This window comes from Temnothorax curvispinosus, unplaced genomic scaffold (assembly GCF_003070985.1).
Source record: "Temnothorax curvispinosus isolate PA1 unplaced genomic scaffold, ASM307098v1 QBEX01006756.1, whole genome shotgun sequence".
Classification (NCBI taxonomy): Eukaryota; Metazoa; Arthropoda; class Insecta; order Hymenoptera; family Formicidae; genus Temnothorax; species Temnothorax curvispinosus.
The window spans coordinates 153606-170260 of record NW_020216536.1 but is presented as its reverse complement, the minus strand read 5'-3'; the positions used below and the strand labels follow the sequence as shown (position 1 = coordinate 170260).

The following is a 16655-nucleotide window of genomic DNA, read 5'->3' as shown; positions in this document are numbered from 1 at the left end:
GATACGGGTACTTTCTTCTCACGGTCACGAGGTGCATCGACCTTGACTTCTTGGATCATCGGGCTCGATATAAAATAGTGATTTTCACTCTCGATCGCGATAGAAAGTGAAGAGACGTGCTTCGACGAGCGACGTCTCCGTCTAGCTGCGAGAAAACGATCATCGTATTACGCCCATCAATCAGAACGCGACTATTATAGGTAGCATTGGAAAAAGAAGCTGTTATTAGATTGCTTAAACGCAAGAGTTAGCTGTATTCCGTAAATAATTAGGCTCTCGGGTCAAGATCCGGGAGAAAGTACTCGCGGGTATATTCTAAGGGCCGTCGTGTCAATGAACCTATGAACCTTTTCCGTTTTTTTTACCATTTCGGGTCTCGCGGGAGTTTTTTCGTCCGATTGAATCCCGTAGTTCCTCACCGCGAGGAAGTTATGCGATTCCGCAATTTTGGAAGAATTTTCACGTGAAAATTTTCAATTTTCACCGTTTCGGCTGCCAGAGGGTGAATTACTCAAATTCAGACCCCGGGAACTACCGGGATCCTCAAAGCGTTCTGCTTTTTCTTTCATGTCACGTATCGGTGATCACAACGGCGATCACAAAACGCTGTCGATTTCCTTTCACAGGCCACGCACTGCGTCATTACGTAACAGGGATTTTCCGCGGCCTTTCGTAACACTGGGAATTTCGCGTGTCGCGGATCGTGCCGCGTTAATAAACCGCGCGTGAATTGTCTTGACCCAATTCCATAGATATCCTTCTACGTTTTCTGCGCCGGAATGCAAATAAGTAGATGAGATGCGGCGAATAACGCGGACAATAACTTCACGTGCGGACAATAATTTCGCGCTCGAGCGTATTAAGATTCGCTCCAAAATGCATCTATAATATTATAACGCAAAATTATATGAATTTTTTAAAGGAGAGAAGGAAGCTCTTGATAATCTATTCTGTGCGAGGGAGGAACGATAAAGAGGATCAGCTATGATTACGTAATTTCTTTGAAGTTGTCGGAGGAATAAAAGGCGGAGGCGGAGGATAAAGGTTTAGAAAATAAAACTCGTCGACTTTCACCAAGTTCTTTTTTTTTTCGTGGATGAGGTTACACGACAGATGATGATTATCGATGAGGAGACAAGCTGCGCGCTGCTACGCATATACTTCCACACGGGCTTTACTGAGGTCGACGGCTACCGGTCTGATGATTTTTGCGGTCAGTAGGTAATATGGTACCCATGTTGCTCGATCGAGTAACTCGACGGGATCTCCGCGATCGGTGCAGAATAATAAGCGTACGGTGATACCTAGTAATAACCAGAAACAAAATAAAAAAATCGTATCTCGATTTTTCAACACAATTTGATCACGGAAAACGATAAGCCTTATTGAAATATAAAAAAGAAAAGAAGAAAGTGTTTCGTAGATTCCGCAAAATCTAAGATTCTTTAAATGTAAGCTCGCAAACGCTCGATTCTTGAATTGAAGCTATCGGCGACCCGCCCCTTGTTGGGTGGATAGTTCAGCTACTTTCGGAAATCGAACGTCTTTGCGAGACGCGTGAGTCGATTCTCGAATTCCGAACGCCAAGATCTGGCACTTGGATTTTCTTACCTGCGGGAGAACAGGCGCGGCATAGGCGATACGGGAAATCGGCGCGATCACCGGGGTGGCGATCGGCGCGATCGGTGCGACCAGCGGCGTGAGCTTGGCGGTTGACGCCGGGGTCTTCAGCTCGGAGATGAGGGTGAGCGGTTTGGGTGCCGGCGCTGGCGCGGACCACGCCAGACCGACGAGAGTGGCGAGCAGGATCTGCAAGTAATCGTCGTGAAGGGAAAAGCTCGCTTCTTATTTAAATTGGAAAACTTCGGCGCGGGGGCACGTCGGCGAATATAAGTAACCGTTGAACCGCGCGAAGTAAATGAGTCTACGTGAGGCAAATATCGTCGTGGGAAGGCACTCGCCCTCGCGGTGGTGAACGAGAGCGTTCAACTTCCGAAATTGCGACAATTTGGGGACAATGGAAACCGCGATGGAGCATAATCGCGCGAAAATTACGATTGCGAATGTTTGCTACGATTTTTAATCCGTTTGAAATTAATCGCGGATGCGGCACTTTGCGTTTATGTACTTACGAATCGCAGCATGACGGCTTCGGGCAAGGATATTCTGCGCGGATGCACTCGGGTACGATACTTCGTGTAAGTGCCCGCGCCAGCCTGGTCTCCTCGTACTTATAGAAGTCTCGAGGGATACCGTAAAAAGTAGACCCGTCCGGCACTACAAAAGTTCCTAACTGCCGTACCACCGCATTCCTCCCTGGTCTCAGGGACGGGCAAAGCCTGTAGTTGCGACGACGATGCATCCTAGCATCAGAATGCACTAACGTCTACATTACATTCTACTCCTATATTAACTATAATTTATGGTTTACATTTATGACACATTTATAACACAGATGGAAAACGAGAACTAAATTAATGGGACTCAGAAATAATTAATATACCCGAGGCTAAATTTTTTTGCAAGAATCTTTCTACCTAATTTTTTACATTTTCAAGTGATTGCTTTGAAGCAGAAGATATAAGGGAAGATTAATGTGAATCTTTGTGGATAAAAGAAATATATATTGCGACGAGTAAGTTGCAGCAGCAGAAAGAATACTGTTTATATTATTCAGGAAGATACTTAATAATCTAAATCTTACAGGTATATTATTCTCTTAACAAAAATTAAAGTACATATTTCTTTTCGTTCGCATTACGTTTCGTTAAATATATACAGCCGGTAAAACGCGCACGACAGAACACTACATCGATAAGAATAATGTCTCGTCCCGAGGAACGTCGTTTCTTCCATTACCTCCCATTTCTATTTCTTTCTATTTCGAGAAACAATCCTGGCGCAAGAGCCCTTCGACTTCACATTTTTCAATTATCGATCCGCGTCCCTTGGACGCAGCACGTACGTTTTCGCTGCAATTCTCCTGTCGGTATTTTCTTCGGCGAATGTGCACGTATACATTCCCGGTGTCCGTGTGGGACGGGCGTGATTTAAGAAAGGGAGACGCGAGAGAGAAGGTTCGATAGGCCAGCGCGACTCGGCTACGTCGCATCTCTTCGGATATACAAGCGCGATCCGACCGATGCTTTACAACGCCATACGACGTACCGTATAAACCAGGGATACCGAAGCCATTAGCAATACTCGCAGTTCATTCACCCAAGACCTTGAAGATCCAAGCATGCATATACCTTCGAAGGCAATCGCGCGCATCGGGCAATTTATATCGAGGTACAGATATCGTATCACTGATCGAGCTGCAAACTTGTTGACGGGACGATGCAGGGCTGCATAATTTGCGAATGCGAATCTCAAGGAAATATTAGAAATAAAAATATATTGAATAAAATGCAGAACAATATTGTATAGGTAACAAATAGTTTGGATACAGGAGGGAATAACTTTTGCAGGATGACTTGATGAATGCCACCTCACTTTTTCGAGTATGTTAAAATTTACATGTATGCGTCTAGACATGAAAATGCGTGATGAAGATTTATTGAGGAATTTTTACATCGAATCGAGTACGTCCAATACAATGTTTTTTTTTTATATACAAATGTTGACAAACGTGATTGACCGGCCTCTTTCCCAGGCCAAAGACTGCCAGTTTCGACCCGTTTGTCGAGTCACGCGAACGACATGGTTCTCGAACTTGGGATAATTCTTGATCTATGAGAACAATGTCGTTGCGAAAATGACTGATTCTAAGAATGATTTCGAGTGAGCGATAGTGGTTTCCCGACTGCGAGCAAAAGCTGATATAAAAGATGATCCTTTAACCCTAACGAGCACAATGTAGATTGACAGTAGATCTCTTTTAAATTTATAAAGCTACGAAATAGAAGAATTTATATTTTCCATTCAAAGATTTAATTTTGTTTTAATAAAATATTGTCAAATGAGATCGCGTTCGATTTCGTGATTTGATTTTAATATCAATACAATCCCGCAATATTCCACGTGAGAAAACTCGTAGATATTGTTCTGTAAATCCACGCGTGCTCCTTAGAGTTACCACCTATGTTCGATACTTCGCCCGGTGATTACTACACGTGATGAACGGTATGCCCGTAACTGGACACGGTCTTTTCGGCGACTAGCTGATGAGGGTACGTCGAATAATAGATCGGCGTCGCGTACGGTATTACGTCGCGAGCGGTGATCGCAGGTATCGCGACGTGCGACTCGACGGCCAGGGGTTTCGCCAGCGCGATTAACGGACGCGCGTCGTGGATCACTTGGTGTCCGTGGGCCTCGATCGTTTTCTCGGCGACCAGGGAAGCCTTCGCCACCGGCTGCACGATCTCGGCGACCGGTTGCTGCAGCAGCGCGACGTCCGCGTATCTCAGCCCTGCAGGTGAAATCGCGGCTACCAGCTGCGACGATGGGTGCACCACGTTGCTGCCGTGCGCCTCGACCACCTTCTCGGAAACGAGCTTGCCGACAACGGGCGTGAGAATGGTTCCACATTGCACCGTGGCGATGCTCGCCAAGACGGAAATAACCACCTGCGAAAAGAGAACGTTTGTCGCGGATATGAAACCTCCGGATGATCTCGGGAAGAATAGGACGCCGGCGGCGTCGATATTTTCTCTCTCTAACCGTCTTTACATTCTCAGTAGATCGGGAAATTGGATGTTCTGTTGTCAAAGTGTGCTCGGAATAATGATTGCCAGCTCGATTGGATTTAATCCGTTAATGCTCATATAAATTCATTATTATATATATAATAATGAATAAAATGAGCAGCATTAACGGGTTAAATCCAATCCGAATTGGCACTTGTTATCCGATTTATATTTGGAAATCGTTGGGGCAATTAATTAAAAATAATTAAACAAATATGTATGTGTATAAATTAATATATATAAACATATACATATGTACATATATGTTTCATTATTTTCAATTAATTGCTTCGACAATTGCCAATTGTTTGATATTTTGATATTCAGAGGGAATAGATTTTTCGTTTTAGTCGCTAAATAGTGCTATAAGTTAAGAAACGTCGATCTTACCAGCCTAAACATGACGATAGGTTTTCAGTACTTTTGGATCAGAACCTGGGACTGATCTGCACGCACGCGGATCTACGCATGCTTATATAGGAGAGCGTTTCCGTGATCTTCGAGAGACCTTCAAGGTCCGTGCAATAAGAATTCAACGCCCTGCCAGTCTATAGGATATGTCGAGAAATATTCAATGCGCCGAAGGCACGTTCTTGTTTGAAAATATGTACGTGTGTGAAATACATTCCTGTGAACGTATTTCTTGTTGGCGTAAAATATTAAGGATCATCGGGAGGGGCCGACAGGTATTCCCTTGAACTCTGAAAATTTTGTTTTAGGAGAACGTCTTTTTCATTTTGAAGGACTTTCTTGTTCAACAAGTAGAACTTATAAATATAAATTAAAAGTTAAATATGTATATTAAACGGAAATAACTCGAAGGTTAAGACATGAATATTATCGGTCACGAGATCAAAATTGTGAAACAGATATTAGCGGTGTTACAAAAATCGAGGGTGATGAAACATATATGGATTACGTTTTTGTCGGCTGTTGGTTCTGAACGCGTTAAGCTTTTTGTCACCGCCGTGAACTTGTGGGATACACTTGACGATCGAACAAAGAGGCTTCGCGCGATCTTGAGACTTTACTTTTACTCCTCGCCTTCTGGTAACAATAGGCACATCACGCCATGAAAGCAAGGAGGAGCGGTACTCCTCGGAGGGACGTAACAAAAAGCACTCGAGCGTAAAATCACGGCCGAAAACGCGCTTAATCTTAATGATCTCATTTATCAATTTTTACTTGAGTGTATGGCACTAAGGACGGCGATTTCAACAAAAGATAATGTCGCAGTTGAAAAATGAAAGTAATCAAAGTAAGATTAATTAACTTTTCTTAAGTCATCAGTGAATTGCTTAAAAAGAAAACAACTTATGATTCTGTTAAGATAAAATAAGCCTTTGTAGAGTAATTTTTAAATATTTGCCTCTCCTTTTCAATCCAGACCCATATTCATAAAGATACCATTTTCAGGACAAAATTATATCTTATATTTTCTGACATAGAATGCTTCAGTTTTTTTTTTAATTCAACACGTTCGATACGTATACAGCAACACCCGTACACCGTACAGACGCTGTCTACAGTTTTCCTCCGCGAAACCGTAGGTGCGATATTGAATAATTCGCCAAACTCCCCTCTCCTTCTCACGGGGACTTTTTTAAAGCTCCCATAAAGAATTTAGCAAGTTAGGTTCGTGAAAAGTGCACGAGTGCGGGTTTGTATGTTCCCTGTAAATATATTCAATACGTGACCCGACGGCGCGCGGCAAAGTTTCGCTTCGCGAATGCCTAGACCTAGACGGTGAACGGCGGGGGGCCAAAGCCGAAACTCAAACAACCGTTGATCGCCAAGTCGGTAAACAGTTTTCATCGAGTCGTTCCAAATCCTATTTTGCGAAAATCCTTACGTAAACCGATAGGTAGGTGGACGTACTCGATGCGGGCGTGGCGCTCGCGTTACGTGCTGAAATAAAAAATAAAACTATAAGGCGAGATCACTCCGTGATCACGACGTTGTTTGCCGATCGCCCGTGCGAGAAGAAAGCTCGAATTCTCTAGCATCGTGCGAGGAAAAATCTGCGATTCTCGATAAGCTTCCGGTGCTACGTGATACGGAAGAATTAGCCCTTTAGACGCCGTGAAGACCCAATGAGGTAGAATTCGATAACCGCTCACAATCAGTTCGACAATAACATGTTATATCATTTGCTGAAACTATTCTAAGGTGTTCTAATACGTACGAGCAGTAAAAGAAAACTCAGAGACTACGATATTGAACCTGAAATATAAAGTTAAGCTGCGAAATAGCAAGTTTCTAGTATAACTGAAAAGGTATCAATAAGAACTGAACACACAGCACATTTATTTAAAGGCAGAAATGGCAACTTTATTGATTAATCGTAGCGATCGGTCGTTCGACCGTGCGGACAGGCCGGTACAAGTTCAGTCAGGGTGCCTGGTTGATCGATGGTTCAGTCGATTCGGTCGATCGTTCTGATGAATCGTCACGCGTCCGGATGGATGACAAAGGACATTTTTCTTCATTGTCGTGGCGTGTTGATAGTCTGAGACGGGCGAGAGGTGGTTAATTGTGTTGAGTGGTTCTTCCTTTTAATGAAGAGCGAGGACGGGGGCATGGGCGGCGTAGGCGAGTGGTGCATGGGCGACGACGGGAGCAGCGGCGACGACCGGCGCGGCCTTCAGGATCGGCGCGCTGTAGGCAACCGGGGCGCTGTAGGCGACCGGAGCGGCCACGAGCGGGCTCTTCACGGACACCTTGTAGGTGTTGGCGTAGCTGGTGGCGACCGGGAGGGTGTGGGCGACCGCGACCGCGGGTGCCGCCGCGACGACCGGCGCCGCGTGAAGGGCGGGCGCCGCCAGGTAGCCGGGCGCAGCTGAGACGCAGGCCAGCAGGGCGAAGAGAGCGACGATCTTCTTGTACATGGTAGCTGAGGTTCGTTGCTTCGTACTTCGGCAGAGCACTGAAGAGCGAGTGGTGTCTGAACGCGGCGTCTAGGACCCCTTATATTCGTCGGGACTGACCTCTCCCACCTCTCATTGGCCACCCGGTCCCCGGTCCCGGCCACAGATTCCTGTTGCCTTCCTCACGTCGCTCGTCGGCTCGCATCGCGATTACTCGTTCTTTTTTTTTTTTTTTTTTTTGCGCCGGCCACTTGTTGGAGGAGCACTGCCAAGGACTGCCTGATCGCTCGTGGCCTTAACGCGCGGGCCCTTCACCGCGTCGTATTTCGTACCCTCGTGTGCGATGTAGCCTCGACGGGAACGAAATTGTCGATCATCGTTTTGTTTCTCCGAGAAGGACACGGGAAATACTCGAAAGGGCGACCGTGATTATCGATGGCCTTATCTCCGGGCTCTCTTTGTTTGCGCATACATGGATGCCTGGATGGAGAGGTTCAATGACATAGCCTCGACTATCGATCATCAAACTCTCGACAGTATAGCCGCGTCCGGAACAATCACGCGTAATTATCAAGCGATTTATGTATACATATTAGCTTTCGGGCCGGCGGACCCAAAATACGAGCTCGAATCGCCTCGGGCAACAACGTTTAAAAGCGACGTTTAAAAGCGGCTTGTCACTTCCTCGATTAATTCTTGACGCACAGGCAGACGTGACAATAACAGTCGCTTAATTGATGACGTCAGTTAGAGAACGCACGGACAATTTTGTTATAAAATTTTGCTTTCTTGTCATTGTAATTTATTTTATCCGAGATGCGCCTCGTTAACAATATTTAAACAATTAAAATACGTGTCAAGCGTTAGACCGACGGGGTCTGAGTTAAAATTGTTCGCGCAAAGGATGCTTCCAGGTTGTTTGTCCTGACTTTGGTCGTTTAGAAGGCAACGCTTCTCTTTCTCTTTGTACTTTACTCCATTTTAATGCTTATGAATTGCAACAATTTACGAGCCGGGTCGCCTTGCTCGCGGGTCTTTCTCTCGACGGTCAGGCGGTTTTATATTTCACAAAACACGCATACGTTGTTCTAACAAACTTATATGCACAACAACTTGTACGCATAACTTTTTTTCACAAAGTTTTTTCAAAAATCGTCCGTCTAAAAAGTTTTTAAAAACTTTCAACTTCGGTGTCTGTAATTATTTAAAAAATAATCCGCGAAAAATTAACTTTTTTCTCAATTAGATAATTGAGAAGGAAATTTTTCTCTAGTAATTTTAATTTATTTGTAAATTAAATTTATATTTCTATTAAGCTTATAGATATACATTAACCTTTTTCTCGCTACAAAATATTCTCTTTCAGAAGCTCTCTTTTTGTTAGAAAATTTCTTTTCTTTATTTTTAAATTTTTTTATTTTAACTTCTATATTTATATTCGATTCAATAAATCAAATTAATTATCGAGTAACGCGAAAATTGAATGATGGTTACGCCCACGATGTCTAAAGCCGATGAGTAGTCGCAAACCAGGATCGGTGGGAGACAGGTTCGGGGGAGAGACATTGTGACACGAGTCGCGAAAGTAGATGCTCGACTTACACAATTTCGCACGACGCGCTCCGCATACGACGACGTGTAATATTAGCACGCGTGTTCCAGCGTGTGTGTGTGTGTGTGTGTGTGTGCGTGTCCGTGTTCTTTTCTCTGCCCCGTTCCCTCCGTTCCTTGCGCAATCACGCATCGACAATGACAATGCGTGACAGCTCGCACTGACGAAAATCGCAGCAACCGGTCAGACGTGCGTAACGTCGACTACCGACCGCTGCGCTTCTCTACGCAACGGCGTGTGTGCGTGTGGAATAAAATATTATGCGTCTTTACGCAAGATGCATCCGCCGTCCTCTTTCTGTCCTCGTTGTTAATTGGCAAATTACAACGAGTATCGCTGTAGCATATCAAAATTTCACGAGCCACGCTCCCGTGACTGAAATTTATAATGCGTAGGTTTATAGATTTATATACACGAATATTTAATATATTATTAAACTGATGAATTGATAATTTGCGGCACCGCAAATTCGTTCCCGCGATAGGCGCTATGTAATTATTTACATGCGGCGGGCCATTGTAACAGTCATAAATTTTATATACGGTGGATTATTCCCCCCCCCCCCAGGAGGGAGGGAAATTGGCGCATATTGTTCCGACTGCAAATATCGTTAAAAGTCATAACGGTTAACCAATCATAACGATGATTATACGATTATCCGAACCATCCATCATCCGAGTGCGGTAAGATCGGCGCGTCTGGCCCCGCATTCGAGCTCCCTCGTCCGTCTTATCCGCCCAAAGCCGTCCAAATCTTTCGTACGGCGAAATCTCGCCGAATCCGGAAGACCTTGGCCCACGGGCGTGCGGGGTCCCGCTCCGCTTCTATAGATCACGACGAGGATGGGAGCGATGGGGAACCAGTTCTCTCCCGCGTATAAGAGGGGTTTCGGTCCTATAAAATAGGTGCCGTGGAACGGATCTCGGTATCAATAGTCGAGTAGTGCTAAAACTCGGACAATCCTCGCAAGAGAATCAAGCTCCTCGTCTCAGCGACTTTTGCCGAAACCTCGTCACCATGTACAAGTGCGCCGCTCTTCTCGCCCTTCTCGTCGCCTGCGTCGCTGCAGCACCGGCCCCCGGCTATTTGACATCCGGGGCGATCGCCGCTGCACCCATCGCGTACTCGGCGCATCCCGCACCCATCGTCCACGCGGCCGCCCCGATCGCCTACAGCGCGCACCCAGCCTCGCTCGCCTACGCCGCGCACGCAGCCCCGATCGCCTATGCCGCACACGCGGCTCCGCTCGCCTACGCCGCTCACGCGGCTCCGCTCGCGTACGCCGCACCCGCTGTCAGCTACATCCACTAGGGTAGATCTGCGGGCCGCCACTTTCCTTGGAAGCACGACGAGGCCGATTTTCCCGAGCGACAATGTCGCCCGGATGTTCTTTTTGCTCGAAAAGAGAATTACACGTATATGATTTTTGTTATATAATTCAACACGTGCAGAGATAAAAAATAAATTAATATTTCACCCAATCGTTGTCCGATTATTGCGCGTTATATCCGCGTGTCATATCGCCGATCCAGCGCGACGATAGCGAGCGTTGACGCGCACGAAACGAGATATATATTTCGTCGAGCGGAAAATAATCCTCTTCGAGTACTTAGGCTTCAAAGAGAATTTTAATGCCGGCTTGCGTCGAAACGCTCGCATTATGCGCAAAGCCAAATGCGTTCGTAAATAAGTCACGAGGCCTCTCAGCCGTTTTACGTAAATTAATATCGTATTTCGGCAGACGGCGCCGATCCAACGGCGAATCTAAAGATTTTCGGAATATTTCCGGAAAATCGCATCAAGCGACAAGTCGCTTGACGTATCCATATAAGTATCCATTTTCGATGTATATATTATTAATCGACCATAATACAGCATGGGCAAAGTATTCACAATTTTTCATAAGTATATATTTTCAGTATTTTCACGAGAGACAAACGCTGCCAACAAAATTCTTTGTTTAATACATCAGTATAAATACAACACATTTTAACAGAAGCACTTTGCAGAAACGCATTTTTTCTCACATAAAATTATGTCGAGACAGAGAGAGAGAAAGAGAGATGAGTTATGCAAATATTTTTATTTGTCGTACCGTGTTTCCAAATGTACCTGTGACGCAGCTAGATGCTTTATTTAGTAAAAAAAACGAAGTTAGCAAATAGACATTTGTACGGTTACCTGGCGAAAAGATAGTTTCGCGCTCGTAGATCACGCGTATCGAGTTCGCGAGGTCGACGGGGCCACGACACCGGTGTAGAAAGTCGCGACGACCTTCCCGACGAACGAATCGCATAAGTAATTCTCTTATACGCAACAACGCCCATCATTCATCGTAGGGACGTCTCTCAAAGTCGCCTGCTTCGCGATCCCGAAATAAACCCGGCCCCGGCACTTTATTATTACGCAACGCACCCGACCGACAGCGCCGCGCTCTTATTACACGCCCGTATACAGACTCCGGGCGACGTGGTAATTGACAGTACGTCTACATCACGCTCGCGCGCGATGGGATTGATACGGCTACGCGGTGTTATGATGTTGCGTTTATATTCGCTTTACAATGGGAGAGACGCGCGAGGGATTAATTACAACGCATCCGTGCGACGTTGATGGAAAGATTGCGCTTGACGTGCCTTGCAATGGACAGGTTTCTCACAGATCTGCGTTAGCACGTTTTGAAACGTATTTGAAATATTAGACGAAAAACACTCGTGATATCTAAATTATTTATTTATTTGTTGGGACGATACGCGCGAATGTGAGATACCGCTTTTATATAATCTTTCGCATTGCAGAAATGTATAACCGAGAAGCATATCTCTTTTCTTCTTTAATTAAACGATCCTATTCTCGCGTTATTCGCGATAATAATGTCTCACCCGATGTATTTGCGTTTAATTAAGGTTGATTAGTATCGCGACAAGTAGGGAAGCCCAGCAGCCACTTCCGACCGGCTTCATCACCGCCGACTCCGGAAAATGGAGCACGGTCGCGAGCGCATATATACGCATTCGCTTTTTCCACGGTCGCCACGGGTGGGAAATCCATTTTCGTTTTCCGGAGCGTTTCACCTTGGAGGACGACACGTCGTTCGCATACGCGTGCATTTCTCGAGTTCTCTCTCGGCTTCTCGCCGACGCCGACGCCGACGCGACGCACGAAAAACGAGTCCGTGCACGGGCATGGGCGGAATTCGTCGCGAGGCGACGACCCTGCTCCAATAAATCTGGAGCACGATCGCGTGCAACGATAAGTGGGAAAGTAAATAAATGAATGAGCGACTGTGTCCGCGGCCCGGACTCGTGACGTTATAATATTTTACAAGTTTCGCCACCGCGCTTTCGAGCATGACGAAGAGTAAACGAGAAGCGCAGGCAGCGCACGTCAATTAATATACAGGTTGCGCACGCAACCACCGAACCTGGCCCTTTTTACCGCAAACTAATTTGAAATCCATTTTCCACTCTCGAAAATATTGAAATGCTAATAATTTGCGAATAATTGGCACGTGAAGAGTGAAACGTTTCTCGCAAATTGCGCTTCGAGAGGCCTAACAGACAAAATCACGTTTCTCGATTAATTTCGAGTCGGAGATTACTGTGATGGAATTTTAATTCGAGGCTCAAGGTTCGGGTTACGAAAATACACTGAGAAAAAAATACTGTTGCTTCAATTAAATGTGGAATTCCGGGGTGCTAAAAACATAAATAGTTGATTCAATTGTATAAATCGTTGATTCAACTATAGTGTAGTCGTTTTAATAATTCAAATATTGAATCAACTATTTATACAATTGAATCACTATTTATACAATTGAATCAACTATTTATATTTTTGGCACCCCGGAATTCCACATTTAATTGAAACAACAGTATTTTTTTCTCAGTGTATATAAGATTCAAGAAGGAAAATTATTTCTGCAAATTGAACACAAATAAATGGTATCAATCACCGTTGACAGAACGACCGGTGTTTCTGGGACGTACATTCGTGATACATAACAAATTATATAAATTCATGAAATGAGAACGCATAATTCATTGAGTATCTCCTTTATCGATCTACCTTGAACAGTGATGTTGACTTTAAAGAACTCGAATCGCTTCGCAATCAGATTGCGTGCATATATTGTACAATGTACATTAATTTAATCATCCATCCTTGCTTTTATTAAGACAGAGAATGTTATCTTTGACACATTGAAATCGATAACGTTCTTTGTGTCTAAATAAATTGAAATAAGCTGTTGTCTCAATTAAGCATCTGATTTAGCTGATAAAATTATCGTCCTAGATGAACTTGATTCTGATAATATTCGTTATTTATTATTTATATCAATAATTTATATCTAATAATTTTGTCGATTTGTATGAATTTAAAGGATCAGTTAGGAAAGCTTTTTAGCCATGTGTCTTAGAATATTCGAGTAATATGACGGCGCTCATCAAGACGCGCGATCAAACATTGAGGAGATAAGACTGCGACTTTAACGAAACGCCCGAGTGCATGTTACATAAAGCGCGCGTTATTATATAAAATCGAGAGATTGAAGTTACGCCAAAGTAAAAGGACCAAAACGACCTGATCGGGATAAACAAAGTTTGCGGGTGCCTCGCCTTAGCCTTGATCCACTCTTAAGCCTCGCTTCTTCCTCGCGCTCGTACACACGCAGCTCAACACCTCTTTTTCACCTTGCGCAACGCTCTTACGCTTCGCTGGATCCACGGATGGATGGATGGTCTAAGACTGAATGTATAAAAGCCTCTAACAATCGCGTCCCCGTCGGTCAGACGTGACGGATCTTTGCGGGCGTAAAATCGCGATACGGACCGATACCGATCGACGCTGGCATGTCTCGAGATGCTGGTAGAACGAGCTGTTGAAATTCCAGCAACCGCGAAAACGAAAATTAACGACGATACGATCAGATAATACGTAACGCTAAGGAATTTTATGTACGCGTAATACCAAAGTTGGTTCGAATAATTAGCCGGATGATGTAACTGTCTGAAAGGTATTTAAAAAATGCCCTAATTTTTTTGAGCGGTTCTTTACGCTGCTAAAGGATGATCTGAGGATGATTTCTGGACGTTTTCGTTGCGTCTTTAGGTATTCACGGCGACTCAAATCGCCGTCGAATGCGCTACAAGAAATAGAGGCGACGTAAAAGATGAAAATGTGTATTATAAACGTCATGTACATAGCCGATGACAATGTTTTGTGGCAGTACGGCTGCGTCGCCAACCGTTTACAATCAAACTTGTCGAAGAAGGCGTTTATGCCCCGAGGACTTTGGGCTCAGTTGTCCCGCTCAGTGGTAGTAGCCACCATAGCTGCCGTATCCATAACCGTGGCCGATTCCGTATCCATAGCCGAGACCATATCCAAGACCGTGACCGTATCCAAGACCGCTGTTCAGATAGGTGACCGATGGTGGAACCGTGTATCCGTAGTGGCCGTAGCTGTACGCTGGTGCAGAGTAAGTCGGAGCGTAGGCGACTTTTGTGATAGGCGCGGCGTACGCCACTTTCGTGATAGCAGGTGCAACGGCGAGCTTAGCGATGGGTGGAGCTACCGCGACCTGAGGACAAAACGAGGGAGAATTATATACCTCGTCCGTTATTTTATTTTATATAGCTACGGATAAATTAAAATTTCATTAAAAATTTTAATTCTCCCTTAAAATGTGCTTGGTAATTATTCCAGTTTTTCCCCCCCCCTCCTCGTCCGGGAGCGTTATTTAGCCGAAATAATAATACAAAACTTTATTTCTACTGAATTCATTTTGCGCGGAGAGCTCGTTTATGGATTACAGCGAGTAAAACCGGAATTTTCATCCGGAATTCACCCCGGCCGTTGGCGAAGCTACTCCGGCGCGCTGATAATCCTTCCCTTCTCGTATCGGTTACACGCCCAACCGTTTGAGAGCTTACTTTACTTACCTTGTACGTATTGGCGTAGCTGGTCGCAACTGGAGCGTGCGCGTATCCGATCGAAGGTGCGATCGCGGCTACTCCATGACCTAAGCCGTAGCCACCGTAGCCGTAACCGCTGCCGTAACCGCTGCCGTAGCCATAAAGCCCTCCGTATCCGGAGTAGAGGCCGCCGGCGGACGCGTAGGCGACAGTGGCGAAAAGGACGATCTGCGATAAAATGTAGGATATATATGCGTCAAGAATGTTCCTCAGATTCATAACTGCTTCTATACGTAAAAATCGCGACGGAATTCGGGACGAAACTTGATGCAAAACTTGATACGTTGTGCAACTCAGGAAACATTTACGGAATCAGAATTATAGTTATGAAATAATTGGAACGTGTTCTATTTTTGTGAACAGAAAGTGCGTGTCTGACACGGGTGGGCAAAGCGATGGATTTGTTAACAATTTTCTCTCTTTGTTCCTCAAAAAAGAAAAAAACTGATTATACTAAAAATAGATATATAAACATAGAAAATGCAAAAATAAAATAAATATGAGAGAAATTAAAACAGCGTGTTTCCTCAGCGTGAGAACATTTTGCCGCCAATTTGTTTAAGTGGTCTTATGCGACAATGGACTTCTACGCGAGATTATCCTAAATGACAACATGAAGCTTCTAAGCGAGCGGTCTGCGTCGTCGCGCATAGCCTTCGGCTTTATTTACGCATATCCAGGATAACTTCAAGCGCGTATCATACGATATGAATGAAACAAACGTATTCCAGCACGATAAAATCATGCCCGCGGCGGCAAGTAAAGTTCACAGCAAATGTTACGTCCGAGCATTTCTCACGGTATTGCAAGTCGACTCTGTCTCTTTTTTTTTTCTCTCTCTCTCTCTCTCTGTAGTTAGAGATAAGTCTAATCTCCACATAAAAGCAAAGTTATAAGAGGATAAATGTCATTTTCGAAAATACGAACTTTTTTGCATCTTGCGATATGTATTCTGCGCTCGACAACTGTGTTTTCTCTTTTAAGAAATTTAAATGAGCCACTTTAAAAATTATATATCCCGAAAAATTATATAAAGTTATGTATGTATGTATGAGAGATATCTTTTAGACTCTGCGTCGGGAAAAACCGCGATGGACATCTATACACTCTTCACGATATAAAAGTTTCGCCGCGGCGCTCGTCCGCCCCGAGTGCTTCACTCACCAGCTTGAACATGTTGCTCCAAGTGCTTGCGATCTGTTGTCGGTACTGTGGACTGACTACATCTCACGTACCCCGTCAGATCACTTATATATCCCCCGGCGGATTGTTTTTGCTCGCGCTCACGCGTCAAAGATCCAAGGGGGAGAGATGCGGAAAAAAGTTTTCCCTGCCAATCGCGGGCGAGGCGAATTCGTAGGTGAGGTAAACGGCGTGGGGTCCCCGCGTTTGTTTCCCGCCGTTGTTGCCGATGATAGTGGGGTGGGTCGGACCCCGGCGACTCGTTACGCGCTCACCTAGATCCTAGATCCTTTGCGGTGCCGTGGATGACTCGCCGCGCGACCGT

The 16655-nt window shown here is 44.9% G+C and overlaps 4 protein-coding genes across 4 annotated transcripts; 1 reads left to right on the top strand and 3 right to left on the bottom strand.

Annotated features, from left to right (window-relative positions):
• Positions 1–1077: 1077 nt before the first annotated feature.
• Positions 1078–2190, bottom strand: LOC112456371 (classical arabinogalactan protein 3-like). The gene is made up of 3 exons (XM_025018865.1): positions 2133–2190; positions 1612–1809; positions 1078–1304 (listed from the first exon to the last, which is right to left on the bottom strand). The coding sequence occupies exons 1-3, from the start codon at positions 2142–2144 to the stop codon at positions 1215–1217; spliced, it is 300 nt and encodes a 99-aa protein (XP_024874633.1). The 5' UTR covers positions 2145–2190; the 3' UTR covers positions 1078–1214.
• Positions 2191–7064: 4874 nt separating this feature from the next.
• On the bottom strand, positions 7065–7579 carry LOC112456370 (cuticle protein 38-like). The gene has a single exon (XM_025018863.1). It carries the CDS (start codon positions 7577–7579, stop codon positions 7247–7249), a length of 333 nt encoding a protein of 110 aa, XP_024874631.1. The 3' UTR covers positions 7065–7246.
• A 2608-nt stretch (positions 7580–10187) lies between these two features.
• Positions 10188–10481, top strand: LOC112456372 (pupal cuticle protein C1B-like). Its single transcript, XM_025018866.1, has one exon. The coding sequence runs from the start codon at positions 10188–10190 to the stop codon at positions 10479–10481; it is 294 nt and encodes a 97-aa protein (XP_024874634.1).
• Positions 10482–14337: 3856 nt separating this feature from the next.
• LOC112456369 (cuticle protein 10.6-like) lies at positions 14338–16535 on the bottom strand. Its single transcript, XM_025018862.1, has 3 exons — positions 16313–16535; positions 15116–15316; positions 14338–14754 (listed from the first exon to the last, which is right to left on the bottom strand). The coding sequence occupies exons 1-3, from the start codon at positions 16322–16324 to the stop codon at positions 14485–14487; spliced, it is 483 nt and encodes a 160-aa protein (XP_024874630.1). The 5' UTR covers positions 16325–16535; the 3' UTR covers positions 14338–14484.
• Positions 16536–16655: the final 120 nt, after the last annotated feature.

Excerpts from the sequence above, each read along its gene's own strand:
- LOC112456369 (XM_025018862.1), bottom strand. Across the intron at positions 14,755-15,115 it reads GCTACGCCAATACGTACAAG|GTCGCGGTAGCTCCACCCAT; the intron begins GTAAGTAAAGTA and ends TTTTGTCCTCAG.
- LOC112456371 (XM_025018865.1), bottom strand. Across the intron at positions 1,305-1,611 it reads CCGCGCCTGTTCTCCCGCAG|GTATCACCGTACGCTTATTA; the intron begins GTAAGAAAATCC and ends GGTTATTACTAG.
- LOC112456370 (XM_025018863.1), bottom strand. The coding sequence starts at position 7,579 with ATGTACAAGAAGATCGTCGCTCTCTTCGCCCTGCTGGCCTGCGTCTCA.
- LOC112456372 (XM_025018866.1), top strand. The coding sequence starts at position 10,188 with ATGTACAAGTGCGCCGCTCTTCTCGCCCTTCTCGTCGCCTGCGTCGCT.